This window comes from Otolemur garnettii, unplaced genomic scaffold (assembly GCF_000181295.1).
Source record: "Otolemur garnettii isolate 467f Iridium unplaced genomic scaffold, OtoGar3 scaffold00043, whole genome shotgun sequence".
NCBI lineage: Eukaryota > Metazoa > Chordata > Mammalia > Primates > Galagidae > Otolemur > Otolemur garnettii.
This window is the reverse complement of record NW_003852438.1, coordinates 3,060,198-3,075,009: the sequence shown is the minus strand read 5'-3', so window position 1 is coordinate 3,075,009 and position 14,812 is coordinate 3,060,198. Positions and strand designations below refer to the sequence as shown.

Genomic DNA, 14,812 nt, shown 5'->3' with positions numbered 1-14,812 from the left:
CAGCTTGAGGCTCTGTCTCAAAAAAAAAAAAAAAAAAGAATCTGATTGAGGACAAAATGTAGGAGTGAAAATAAGGCTTACAAAGAAATTTCATTTTATCTATTTTCAAAAACAATAAAATCACTTGGGGGGGGAAATAAAAAAGGTGTATATTTTGAAAAAATAAATAAAACTGCCTTTATTCCCAGATCACGTGACTGTATAGAAAACCCTGAAGAATCTACCAAAATACTCCCGGGACTAATGAGTAAGTACACAAAGCTGCAGGATACAAGGTAAATATACAAATATATCAGCACACGATTGGAATTTAAAACAAAACAAGGCAAAAATACCATTTACGATAGTGCACATAGGAAAATGAAGTGCTTAGGTAAATGTCTAACAAATTTTAGTTAGAAAAAAACAAACTGATATTCTAGAGAATGTGCTCCTAACTAGGAACAAGGAAGCCCCAAACTACTGAAAGCTGTGGGTCTCAGAGCCTATTTTTATACTGTTGTTATTCGCTTAGGAAAACCAAGGAGGCCTTCATATAATTTTTACCTTAATAATGTTCTAAAACAACATTGTATGTAATAAAGTACATTAGAAACCTAGAATGGCTCATTCCTTATTTTTCTATAAAATTTCCCCCAGAGGACAGATGATTTTAACTGAAAGTATTAAGAGAAAGATGATGTTATGGTAAAATGGAGATAAAAATTGAAACATTTACTATCAAAAGGCAGTAGATCATGTCAAGCCTGGGAGGTAAGGACATAACGGATCTCATTCAATTAATTTATGTAAAACACTTTCATTTCTTACTGAAGAGCATTTTCTTTTAGGCCACATTGATTGAGTGAATGTGAGAACATCAGAGGTAAGAGAGATGGATGTTGGGCAAGCAAATATAAAAAGATGAAGCGGGGCAGCGCCTGTGGCTCAAGGGGTAGGGCGCCAGCCCCATATGCCGGAGGTGGTGAGTTCAAACCCAGCCCTGGCCCAAAAAAAAAAAAAAGATGAAGCGAGTGGAGAGAAGGAAATTTGGCTAAGACCCGTTATAAATCTTAGTCAAGAACTTTACACAGAACTGAAGACACGAGAAAAGGAACAGCTCTGTGATACTACATAATTTGTGACATACACAGACGTAGGAATTAAAAAGTTCAAACTGTACTGCCTGATTTCCATTTGGTCCATTTTACTATGATATTCTCCTCTGATGCAGACTCCCTGCATACCTGACTGCAGGCTAGACATCTATTTATCTACAATAAGGAACAGAAGGATAAAAAAGAAAACAAGTCAATGAAGTGTAGGTGAGCGAGAGTATTAGTTGTCTTTTTGGATATAATTTTAAAGGTTAAATTATAAAAATGCAAGCATATTTAAAAAAACACTAAGGAAGAATGGATAGGCATTGCGACCCTGGCTTTCAAGGTCTGTGATAGGTCGCACTGATAGGCCACATCCTTTCTGAGCTCTTCTGCCTTTGCATGTGTATGTTTTTCACTTTTCTATAATGACTCTCAGATTTTCTTTGATCTTAGAACAAAAGAGAACTTACAGTATTGCCAATACACAGGTAGTGTGCTAAATGTGGAAACTTCAATATACCCTCCACATTTTAAGAGTAACGCTGTATTTTAAAACCAATTCTCGACTAAAATGAGAACTGCTTAAGGAGCTCTTTCAGCTTTCTCTCTTTCTTTCTTTCTTTTTTTTTTTAATTTTAGGTTAATGTGAGGGTACAAACAACCAAATCATAATATTTGAACATGCTAGAATCCCTCTTGTGCCCATTCAGTGGGAGCACCCCAAACCCCCCTCCCTCATTCCTCCTCCTCCCAACTTGAATTGAAATGAGTTTTTCACCTATCTGGGTGTGAATCAGATCATCTCCTAGCTTCATATTAGTATTGAGTACATTGGATATTTGTTTTTCCATTTTTGTCTTTCAGCTTTCTATCATCTGCAATCAAACACAATGCCTGGCAGAACAGGTATTCAATTTATAGTTACAGAATAAAAATAGAAATCATGATAATTCTAGGTATTGATGAATGAGATAAACAGTTATGAATGTTGAATGAATTAAGTGTGTAAGTATTTAAGTCAGAAATGATGAATTTATAAGAAGATAATTAGTAAAGATGGGACATCTTTTGGAAATTAAAACCTTTATATGAAGTAAATTTAAGGAGTAGTGCTTAAGTTACTGGTTTAATTCCTAACATGCAATGAAATATTTCATAATAGGGTGGTGCCTGTGGCTCAAGGAGTAGGGTACTGGCCCCATATGCCGAGGATGGCAGGGTCAAACCCAGCCCTGGCCAAAAAACTTGTAAAAAAAAGAAAAAAAGGATGGCACCTATGGCTCAGTGGGTAGGGCGCTGGCCCCATATGCCAAGGGTGACAGGTTTGAACCCAGCCCCAAACTGTAACAAAAAAATAGCCAGGTGCTCTGGCGGGTGCCTGTAGTCCCAGCTACTCAAGAGGCTGAGGCAAAAGAACTTCCTAAGCCAACAGCTGGAGGTTGCTGTGAGCTATGATGCCATAGCACTCTACTGAGGGCAATAAAGTAAGACTCTGTCTCTAAAAGACAAAAAAACAAAGCAAAAAAAAGGGTGGTGCCTGTGGGTCAAAGGAGCAGGGTGCTGACCCCATATGTTGGAGGTGGTGGGTTCAAGCCCAGCTCTGGCCACAAACTGAAAAAAAAAAAAAAAAAAAAGGAAATATTTCATAATAAATAAAGATTCAAGAAGAGAAAATTAAAATGGATTTTTTTTTTTTTTGGAGACAGAGTCTCACTATGTTGCCCTTGGTAGAGTGCACCTCAAACTCTTGGGCTTAAGCAATTCTGTTGCCTCAGCCTCCGAAGTAGCTGGGACTACAGGTGTGTCACAGTGCCTGGCTATTTTTTTGTTGCCGTTGTCATTGTTGTTTAGCTGGCCTGGGCTAGGTTCAAATCTGCCAGCTTTTGTACATGTGGCTGGTGCTGTAACCAATGGGCTGAGTTGGATTTTTTTTTTTAAGGCAGAATCTTACTTTGTTGCCTCCAGTAGAGTGCTCTGATGTCATAGCTCACAGCAACCTCAAACACCTGGGCTCAAGTGATTCTCCTGCCTCAGCCTCCCAAGTAGCTGGACTACAGGTGCCCGCCACAACATCCGGCTATTTTTTTTGTTGCAATTGTTTAGTTGGCCCAGGCTGAGTTTGAACTTGCCACCCTTGGGGTATGTGGCTGGCACCATAACGACTGTGCTGTGCGTGCCGAGCCAAGATAGCATAATATTGTAAAATGACAAAGGAATTAGGAGCTACAAAGGCCTTTTTCATCACTTACTAGCTTTGTGACCCTAGAAAAGTTGACCACATAGAGGTTAGTGCCCCTCCTGATAAGATACGGTCAATAAACCTCTGTCTCAGGGTTTTCTTGAGGTTTAGATGAGAAAGTTTATTAGGAAATAGTAAGGCAACAGCAAGCAATTGGTGTCACTTTCTTTCCTCATAACCTGCCTTCTAGAGAACATTTATATTTTTTCTTTTCAATCTACATTTTTAAGAATAGTACCCATAAATAATTTTGCCTTATGTCTTTTCCAAGTTGAGCCAACATGGACAGAAATATAAAAACAAACAAAACATCTCACCTTAGCTTTCCTTTCCCTGTCAGCTGGAGTATCTGTCCAGATTGACCGATCTCCAGATTTGTCATCGGCTCTTCTCTTAAAAGTTCTTGGCCCAAGACCAAAGTCTTTCATTTCTGGAGGAAGCTCTGTCATCCACGACTCTCTTATAATTGGTTTAGATGAATCCTTGAAGAGAAATAAGTTTAAAACAAATGTAATTGTTTCTCAATTGAGGTTTTAAAGTTACTTAAAGACTATAATATATATGTTCCAAATATTTTATAATATATAAACATATGTATTTTATAACATATATATATAATATATATGTTCCAAATATTTTCATCCAATTTGTTATTCTTTTGACTTTATGCTATCTTTTGATGTATAGGATAATTTTAGTACAGAAATTTGCCAATCTTTTCCTTTAGAATTTCTGGGTTTTCTCACTTCTAAATTTTCTTTATATATGTGACATATGAAAAGCATATAATAGAAGATACACATTTTTTAATGTTTGTTTCTAAAATTTGGATTTATAATCTAGTTTATTTCTTAAAGTGTCTTGAAAACTTACATCATTTCCTTTAGTCAGTTTTTCTTTCATTCTCTGGGCCCTTTTTTCAAACTCTGTTGTTACACAATAGTTAACCGGTCCTTTTGCCGGCATTGGTCCAATGATGTCCTCATCTTCACTGCTATCTGTGTCCTTTTAAAATAAGACATTACCTTTAAACCAAGAGCAGAACTATAGGTTATAGAAAATAATCCTAAATTACTTGAACTTAGCTGAGATTTATGATTCATAGAAAAGAAAACAAAAATGTAAACAACAGAGCACTGGCTCATCAATGAACAATGAGGACATTTTCTTCCTCCAGTGCCCAGCACAGAGGTGGTAAGTCTATGGCATGTGGCCATCCCACCTCTCCTCCTATGTCCATGGTGGACTTCACCATCTTCCTAACGGACAGAGATGTGGCCTCAGAGTTCTTCTCAATGTAGTAGTCAAGGCATTTATTACCACTGGCGAGAGATGATACAGTTCAAACTATTTTCATTCCTGGTACATGAAAAGCTCTTTAGATTAAGATGTACATAAGAAGTGGATTCCTGGGAACTACATCAGCCTTTATGATTTGGTAGAGTCCACTGAGATAGAAGTGCTGTGCAGTAACTCACAAAACACTGACTCAAATGAGCTAATTCAGTTCCAAAAGTAATTTCCTCCCTCCAAAGACAAAAGAGTACTGTAATAATTGAATTCAATTTCTTCTTATTAAATTATTTTGGTAAACCACCTCCACGTACGATTCTGTGTTAGGTGCTATATAGGCTATGTGCCTTAGGGGCTAGAGTTTAAAGGCAGACCCTGTCCTGTGGAGAAGATCTATTAAGATGAATAACAATAACATATTTGTTCTCCTGCTCTGACAGGCAGCTTCTTCTTTCGTTTTTCCAAACAAGCAGGATCAGTAGTTCATCTGTACTGCTTTTATTTCCCCCCTCTAACCACCCAATAGTATCTGAGGTTTCTTCTTTGAACCTTTATAGCAATACTATTTGTATAAATAATTAGACAATTATTTATATTATATTAGACAATTATATATTTGCTTGTGGCTTAGTTTAAATCACACATACACACAGCAACTATGGACTTTGGCACTCAATACTTCATTTGATTCTTGTAACAGAACCTTGAAATGGCATTATTCCTGTGGGTGGTTTTTTTTTTTAAGGAAATCTATCTTAGAGAAGTATATTTAGAAGAGATAAACAACTTGTCTGATTTTATAAAATCAGTATCTAAGAATTAAATATTCTGAGATCAAGGATAGTATTTTTTCTATTTATATGATAGCAGCCCTTCTATTATTTTCTTTATTTCAACAACTAGTGATTTAACTTTAAGTGTTTATAGCTTATTTCGACCATAGTAAGTGCTCTGATATAACAGACATTATCTTAAGTGTACGCATAACTCTTGGCAGACATAAATACTCGGTGACACCAAATGAACGGACACAAAAGATTCAATGAACATTTAAAACTGTAGGAGATGGGGCGGCACTCGTGGCTCAAAGGAGTAAGGTGCCCTGGCCCCATATTCCAGAGGTGGCAGGTTCAAACCCAGCTCTGGCCAAAAACTGCAACAAACAAACAAAAACAACCGTAGGAGACATGGCACCAATGTAGTATTAGTGTTTAAGATGATGGCATACACTAATGGTATTTTTACTTTTAATCTAGTAAGAAATGGCTTTATGAAGGCATAACTTCAGCAAGTCTTGAAAGGCTGAGGCACTTATGATGTTAGTAGACACAAACTAAGCAGGGTAGGGGTGGGAGATGGAGAAAGAAAGAAACAGAAAATTCGGCCAAACACACTAAATCAAAAATCAGAAATGGAACCATAAATCCAAATCCCATCTGGGTGTTAAAATCAATTTAGTGTTCTAGATGAATTACTTCTTTGACTTTTCTTAAAAATGTACATTATTTTATCCAGAATTGCAACAGAACTTATGTACCCATATGGCTTACAGTTTGAGCTACAGAGTTACACATAGTTTAAGGTCTCATTTGCCGCTAGAATAGCCCTGTAACATGAGGAATTTTATTTAAACTTTCTAGGTCTTGATTTTCTGGTCTTTTAGATGGGGATTATAGCAGCTCCTACCAATAACTACTACTTTTTTGCCAAGAGAACCCTGCATTTTGTTCATCCTTTTGGAGCCATACCCTTCTGTGTCTGAACATTGCCAACTGCTTGTTAATCTTAGAACTTTGGCAGGCTTCTTGGCATGATGAGGGCAGTCAGCCTAAAAGGAATGAACGTACTATGGATGGTAGAGTGGAAAGACTGAGAAAACTGGAGCCCTTGATATCATTAGGGTGTTGAATTAACCAACCCCAGAATAATCTTACCTCTAGACCTCTTGTTATGTGTGAAATACATTTTCCTTATTTGGAGAATACAGAATATACGCTACCAAGGAAATTATATAAACAACCCATTTGCTATAAGACAAAGTTCCATTTCGAGTTGGATTTTTTGTTATTTGAAAAGTTTCAGCCGATACTCTGCTTCCCTGGATTGTCATCCAGATTAGATTAAGTTTATGCTGGTGCTGTGCTTTGCAGTGTGTGGCTTGTGGTAAACACCTGACAATTGCTAACCATTAGTGTTATTGTGCATATCTTAATTTGGGGATATATTCTGCAAATGAGATACCAAGATAAGTCCCTCTTGAGAAAATGAAAATCCAAAAACTGAAAAAGAAATATCTTTTGAAAAAAATTAAGTTAAAGTAAAATTATAAAGCAAACAGAGCCAAGAGTACCTTGAACAGGTACACTGTGGTATAATCCATGTTCCAACCCTTACTGTCACCTTTTTGCTAAGAAAAGGTAGAGAACACAGAATGTATACCACCTAGGAACTTATATAAGCTACCCATCTACTAACTAGATTAAGACAAAATTCCAAGTGTGAATAAAGCCAAATTATTCTACTTTTTTGAAAATTTTTCCCTAGCCTTTTACTTTGAAAAAATTTAAACATACAGTAAAGTGCTAAGATGAGTATATGGAACATCCATATATCCTCACTCAGATTAATTTTTTTTCTTTTCTTGTTTTTTCTTTTGGGAGGCAAAGTTTTGCTCTGTTACCCTGGGTAGAGAGCAGTAGCATCATCATAGCTCGCTGCAATCTCAAACTTCTAGGCTCAAATCTCCCTAGCAGCTGGGACTACAAGCACATGACATTAGGCCTGGCTAATTTTTCTATTTTTTATGGAGACTGGGTCTCGCTCTTGCTCAGGCTGGTCTTGAACTCCTGACTTCAAGACCTAAAGCCATCTTCCTGCTTTGGCTTCCCAGAGTGCTAGAATTACAGGGATGAGCCACCCAGCCTGCACATAGGCTAGAGTGTGATGGTGCAATCCTGGCTCATTGTAACCTCAAATTCCTGGGCTCGAGAAACCTCCCAGTCTCAGTCTCTTGAGTAGCTGGGACTATAGACATGTGCTACTATATTCAACTAATTAAAGAAAAAAAAATTTTTTTTATAAAGACAGAGTCTTGCTAAGTTACCCAAGCTAGTCTCGACCTTTTAGCCTCAAGTAATCTTGCCTCAGCCTCCTACGGTGCCAGGATTATAGGTGTGAGCCATAACTTTTAGCTTTTTTTTTTTTTTTTTTGAGACAGAGTCTCACTTTATTGCCCTTGGTAGAGTGCCATGGCATCACAGCTCACAGCAACCTCCAGCTCCCGGGCTTAGGCAATTCTCTTGCCTCAGCCTCCTGAGTAGCTGGGACTACAGGCACCTGCCACAATGCCTGGCTATTTTTTTGTTGCAGTTTGGCTGGGGCTGAGTTCGAACCTGCCACCCTTGGTATATGGGGCCGGTGCCCTACCCACTGAACAACAGGCGCCACCCACACCCGGCCTTTTTGTTTTCTACATCCCCACTCCCTCCATGAGATAGACAGATACACTTTTTTTCTGAAACATTTGAAAGTTGTTTACAGGTAGTATGACAAGACTCCACACTGAAGCAAACTTCTTTGCCACTTTCCAAAGAACAGTGGGTTACACTTTTCTGGTCCGCTAGTCCTTTTTTTATAGAGCAGAACTTTGAAGGTGTGAGTTTTATGCAGGGGCTCAATTCAATCTCCTTTGGTTGAGAGAACCAGAAGCTAGACCCAAATCCTCTAGGGTTTATGACTGGGTTTTCTCTATAACTACTGTGGTCACCTGCTGTATAAACTTGTGCTTGGCTTTGAATTCTTTCAACGTTATTACACCTGTGGATTTCCCCTTTCTTTCTTTTGAGCTTAGCTATAACTTGGTTGCTGTTTTTTTCCCCAGTACTTTTTTTTATTTTTGAATTTTACTTTGAATTGTCTTAGTTTGAAGTTTTGTTTTTTTATTTTCTTTTTTTTCCTGTTATTTATTTGTTTATTTTTATTGAGACAGAGTCTCACTTTGTGGCCCTTGGTAGGGTGCTGTGGCATAATAGCTCATAGCAATCTCTAATTCTTGGGCTTAAGCAATTCTCTTGCCTTAGCCTCCGAAATAGCTGGGACTACAGGTTCCTGCCACAACACCTGGCTTTTTTTTGTAGAGATAGGGTCTCACTCTGGCTCAGGCTGGTCTTGAACCTCTGAGCTTAGGGCAATCCACCCACCTTGGCCTCCCAGAGTGCTAGGATTATAGGTGTGAACCACCATGCCCAGCCTTTCCTTAGTACTCTTTCGTGTTTGTGGTAGGAAGAGCCGAGCCTGGCCTGTCAGCTCAGTCTTCCATGTGGCTGGGAGGCCTTCCCCTGGAAATTTACTCCTGGATTTAACACCCTTTTTAGAAAGGGTTCCTAGGCCAGGTGTGGTGCCTCATGCCTATAATCCTAGCACTCTGGGAGGGCAAGGTGGTAGGAACCCTTGCACTCAAGACCAGCCTGAGCAAGAACAAGACCCCTGTCTCTACTAAAAAAATAGAAATATTAGCTGGACGTCATGGCAGGCACTTGCAGTCCCAGCTATTCAGGAGGCTGAGGCAGGAGAATCACTTGAGCCCAGGAGTCTGAGGTTGCTGTGAGCTAGGGATGCCATAGCACTCTAGCCTGGGCAACAGAGTGACTACTTCTAAAAAAATAAAAAAGAGGGTTCTTTATACTTAGCCTACGGCATTTATAGATGAGGCAATAAGGATAACGGTAACAGTAGTATTATAAGAGTTATTACAAGTTGAATACCTACTATCCTGATTTGATGCTTATAACTTTATGAAATAAGTATAACCACCTGCATGTTACTAACAAGGAAACTAAACTCACCTAGAATCCAAAGCCTTGGCTCTTGCCAACCTCCCTCATTTACTCTCTCCATTCTAATGACAGGGAACTTCTTGACAACTTTCTCCCTGTAATCCTAGCACTCTGCCCTTAAATTCACCCTTTTGCCCTTAAATAAGCTATTTGTACTCTCTGGAACAACGTTTCCTGCCTACTTTGCTGAGCTATCTCCAACTCATCAATCTTTAGTTCAGACTTTTATTTTTTCAGAAAAGAAGACTTTTTCTCATTTCTTCAGATTGGTTTAGATTCCCCTGTCATGGTGCCATGTGTACTTTTTTCACCTCTTGAATCATTCATGTTAGAAATTACTTGATGTATGTGTTCTCCACTACAATGAGAACACAGACTGTGTCATGACTTGAATTCATTTATTAAAAAAAAAATGTATGGATATCTACTATGTATCAGGCACTGGTGATAAGATAAGAATCTCTGTAGAGATTCTAGTAGAGAGAGTCAAACAATAAAAAGCTGTAAAATTACTGGTATTTTCAGTAGTTATATATAATTCTATGGAAAAATTAAAGGAGGAAAGGGGATAATAGCAAATTTGAATTCAGAGGTCAGAGATGACCACACTGGGAATGTGACTATCTAGCAAAAAACTGAAGGTTTAGGAGGTCAGCCACACAGACATCTAGGGGATGAACATTTTCGACAGACTTGACAGCAGGATAAATGCTCAGAGTAGGAGTTGGCCTGAAACATTGGAAAAGGAACAGTAAGGCGTCCAGTGTGGTCACATCAAAGTAAAAGATAAAATCGGAGTTCTAATGGGAGCTAGATTATAGAAGGCCCTGAAAGGACTCTGGCTTTTACCCGGAAAGAGGAGGAGCAATTTGATGGGTTTGAGTGGTAGTGACACAATCTGACTTCATTTCATCTGGAACCCTCTAGCAGCTGTTGAGGGGATAGTAGAGGAGCAAGGGCCAAATAAAGCATGAAGACCAGTAAGATTGGTGAAATACCTGGTCACTTTGACCAGGGTGGGAGCCACGTGTTTGGATTCTAAAGTCTTCTGAAGGTAGGAATGACAGAATTTATTGACAAATTCATTTCTGTGACCATATGCCTGACACATTGCAGGTGCTTGATAAACATTTGTTGAAAGAATGAGTAAATGACACTGAAATTCATGATCTCAATCACTGTGTAATACCCCCTTTCAGTGTTAGTGTGGAATTCTTAGTGGAGTCTCATGATTACATGAATTCATTTAGAAGGTACTTCAGTATACTAGATTGAACAAGTGACTTAAAAGTCTTAAGAACTGGGTCTGAACCATGGCTTTGATAAGTAAAAGTTGTGTAATCTTGGCTAAGTTACCCAACTTCTTTAGTCTTTGCATCTGTCAGATGCAGACACTATCTATTTCATAAGGCCATGAGGAAAACACGTTACAAAGTATAAAGCACCCTACAAATACCAACTATTATGTTAAGAAGGGAAAAAAAAATAGCCTCCATGCTTTACTTCAAAATCACTGGATCTTGTCATAAATTCACTTGTGTACCAGTGCATTTGTACAGGTACAAGGTACTGGGTAGGAGAGAGTTAATTTCAAAGTAAATTTAATTAAAAGTCTCCTGAGTTTTGTCTCCTCCAGGTAAAATCACAATTAAGTTCTTAAACCTTTCATCACATTTTTCATCTTTTTTTTTTTTGAGACAGAGTTTCACTATGTCACCTTGGATAGAGTACCATGGCATCCCAGCTCACAGCAACCCCAAACTCTTGGGCTTCAGCAATTCTCTTGCCTCAACCTCCCAAGTAGCTGGGACTACAGGCACCCACCACAATGCCTGACTATTTTTTGGTTGTAGTTGTCACGGTTGTTTGGCAGGCTTGGGCTGGATTCAAACCCCCCAGCTCCAGTGTATGTGGCTGGTGCCCTAGCTGCTCAGCTATAGGCACCAAGCCCACATTCTATTTTTCTAACAATTATAAGCCACCCTCAAAAATAAGCAAAAACAAATAATATCCTACCAACCTTATTATTTTTCTAAGAGGATCTCAGGTTTATGAACAGCTTTGGATTTCACTTACTTATGTGACAATCTTAAATCAATCTGAATGCAACTGAGTCTTATATTACATTTGAGTCAAATGATTGTAGTTACTACATACATAAAGTTTGGAGTTTGCTGCATCTTATTGTTTAAATGAAAACTTTTCAGACTTTAGACTTGAAATGTGATACCTGTTGTCCTGGATCATCTCTGCCCTTGTCACTTTTCTGTGTGGATTTAATGAAACCAGGAGGCAATGCAGGACCTATTAGAGGCCTGAAAAAGAAAATGTAATTTTACCATTCTCTTTGACTTTAAAAACCCACTTCAGAATAAAAGTTCACAAAGATGAGCCAGATAGCAACAAATATTAAAGATAATACTTTTATTTAACACATTATTTTTACAGAATTACTTAGTATTTTTCTACTAGGTATCTTTAAAAAACCTAACTTTTGCATTTTAACTTTTTACTCATTCATCAATAATTAGATACCAAGCCAAGGATTCTCAATCTTTGTGAGATTAGCATATGCCCAGTTCCTAAAAAGAATATTAAATAATTAAGATGTTTGTAAAAAATTCCTTTTGATACACTAAATCTTGTGAAATTTTTTTTTCTATATTATGCCTTGGCTTCCCGTCAGTGTTGATATTCACTGTCCACTGAAAAACATGTTGGGGATATTATAATTACAGTCAGAACTACTAAAGTAGAAAGTAAGTTCCCCTAAGGCAGTGGTTCTCAACCTGTGGGTCACGACCCACAGGAACTGTATCAAAGGGTCACGGCATTAGGAAGGTTGAGAACCACTGTCCTAAGGAAATATAAAGCATGTGTGTACAATGTCAGCAATCTATGGTGTGTGTGCCATGGCAGCGTAAAAATCTATACATTGCCCTCACCACGTTCAATCACAATGTGGACTTCTAGAAGAATGTAGCTAGTTCATTGAGACTCAGAATGAGAAAAAGGTATTGTTCTAACCATATTTCAACCAGCATACTCTCTTGTCTTCTTAAAACCACCATGGTAGGTATAAGTTACTCCACTTTCTAGGACAGCAACATAAAATAATACCAAAGTTAACACAACTAATAAGTGGTTAAGCTGGAGTCTGAACCCTGGCCTACTGGATGTCAAAGTTCATTTTCTTTTGAATTGCCCTATTAATACATTATAGGCAGTTGTCATCAATTCCAAAGAGAGAACTGCCTCAATACTGGGTCTTGAAAACAGACAGTGTTACTTTAGATAGAGAAAAATTAAAAAGACATTTTCTATTCCCTTTCATACTTTTAAGTTTCTTCCTCCTTGCCTTTGCAGCAGCGTTTTTTCTATAGCTATCACAGTATCAGTGTTACCAACCCAGAAGGCACTAACGGCCCAAGTTGAATTTTCCAGGTTACATTACACTGTATTCCATTAGAGCCCCACAGAGACACCTCCTGGCAGAATAACAGTAACTGAGAGTCAGAAAGTCCGGATTCTGATCCTGACCATTTAATAACCTCTTGTCTTGGTTCATGAAACCTCTTTGAAGGGAACAATTTTGCATGTGAAACATGGGAACATTCAGCATTGTTAGAAAGATCAAATTAGCTATTATTAGGAAGTACAGCACAGGTTTTTTCCTGAGTAGTTTTTAACAGGTCTACAAATGCAATTATAGCTTAATTTTCTGGCCTCAGGGAATTTGAGGAGATAAAATTACTGGTACATAGCATCTTACAATATAGTAAAGGAATACAACCCTGGCATGCTATAGTTATATAAAAGGTTTCTGACTCAGTCTGTGATAGCAGCTGTTTGTTTTGCACATATATTTTATTACTGCCAGAACATAATCCTTAAAGAAAATTACTAGGCATCTAAGTAATGTGTTTTCTTGAAAGGAATGTTACATCCCAGGGATTAGCAAACTTTTTTTTTTTTTTTATAGACAGAGTCTCACTTTGTTGCCCTTGGTAGAGTGCTGTAGCATCACAGCTCACAGCAACCTTCAGCTCTTAGGCTTAGGAGATTCTCTTGCTTTAGCCTCCCAAGAAGCTGGGACTACAGGCACCTTCCACAATGCCTGGCAATTTTTTTTGTTGCAGTTTGGCTGAGGCCAGGTTTCAATCTCCTGACCTGAAGCAATCCACCTGCCTCAGCCTACCAGAGTGCAAAGATTACAGGCATGAGCCACAATGTTCTATCCAGCCTACCACAAAATGCTTTTATGAATATCAAATAAAAGATGTGGACATTTTTTATGAACTATGAAAGTACTTTTCCCTATGCATGATCCATTTCAAATGTTATTATAAATACATAAGTTAAAAAACAATTTCAGACATCTGTTTAATGAATTAACAGATACTAGTTGAAATATTCAGGAAAAAATGGCCAGAAATATTACATATCATTACCTTGGAGGAGAATCATCCTGCTTTTTAAATCCAGGAGGCAGGGCTGGTCCAAAAAACCCATCATCATCATCATCTTGGTTTCTTCTCTGCTTCCTGAAAACACAATAGTATAACTTTATGCATATATGTCAAATTTTTTTCACAAAGAAAAATTTTAATTTTTAAAAGTAGCATTAACTTCAACTAGTTGTGTAGAACACTGAAACAATAAATTAATCTTACCAAATAAGCAAAAATGGACACCACATAAGTTCTTAACTTTTTTTTTGAGACAGAGTCTCACTGTCACCTTGGTAGAGTGCCGTAGCATCACAGCTCACAGCAACCTCAAACTCTTGGGCTCAAGAGATTCTCTTGCCTCAGCCTCCCTGGTAGCTGGGGCTACAGGCACCCACCACAACACCCGGCTATTTTTAGAGATGAAGTATTGCTCTGGCTCAGGCTGGTCTGGAATCCATCTCAGCCTCTCAGAGTGGTAGGATTACTTAACTTTTCTTAGAACTTAGTTTTGGCCTAAAATTGTTAGTGATCAGTATAACAGTAATATATCTATATAAAAATTCTTCATATAAGAATTTTATTAAAATACTAGACTGCCACAGTTACCGACTACTAGAATACTTTTTAAAAAATTTTTTATTTGTGAGCATCTCACTCTATCACCCAGCATAGAGTGCTCTGCCTGTCATAGCTCACAGCAGCCTCAAACTCATGGGCTCAAGTCATGCTCTTGCCTCAGCCTCCCGAGTAGCACAGACTATAGGTACCCACCACAAATGACTAGCTAGTTTTTCTATTTTTAGTAGAGATGGGGTCTCACTCTTGCTCTGGTTGGTCTTGAACTCCCGAGCTTGGATGATCCACCTGCCTTAGCTTCCCAAAGTGCTACGATTATAGGCATTAGCCACAGTG

The 14,812-nt window shown here is 38.2% G+C and overlaps 1 protein-coding gene across 1 annotated transcript in view; it reads right to left on the bottom strand.

Moving 5' to 3' along the window:
- GPALPP1 (GPALPP motifs containing 1) overlaps positions 1-14,812 on the bottom strand; it is a 32,919-nt gene that overhangs the window by 7,257 nt on the left and 10,850 nt on the right. The window contains exons 2-5 of the mRNA XM_012805475.2: positions 13,901-14,013; positions 11,680-11,764; positions 4,195-4,326; positions 3,639-3,803 (exon numbers count right to left, since the gene is read on the bottom strand). Of these exons, the coding sequence (XP_012660929.1) occupies positions 3,639-3,803; positions 4,195-4,326; positions 11,680-11,764; positions 13,901-14,013 (495 nt within the window). The remainder of the gene's footprint in view (positions 1-3,638; positions 3,804-4,194; positions 4,327-11,679; positions 11,765-13,900; positions 14,014-14,812) is intronic.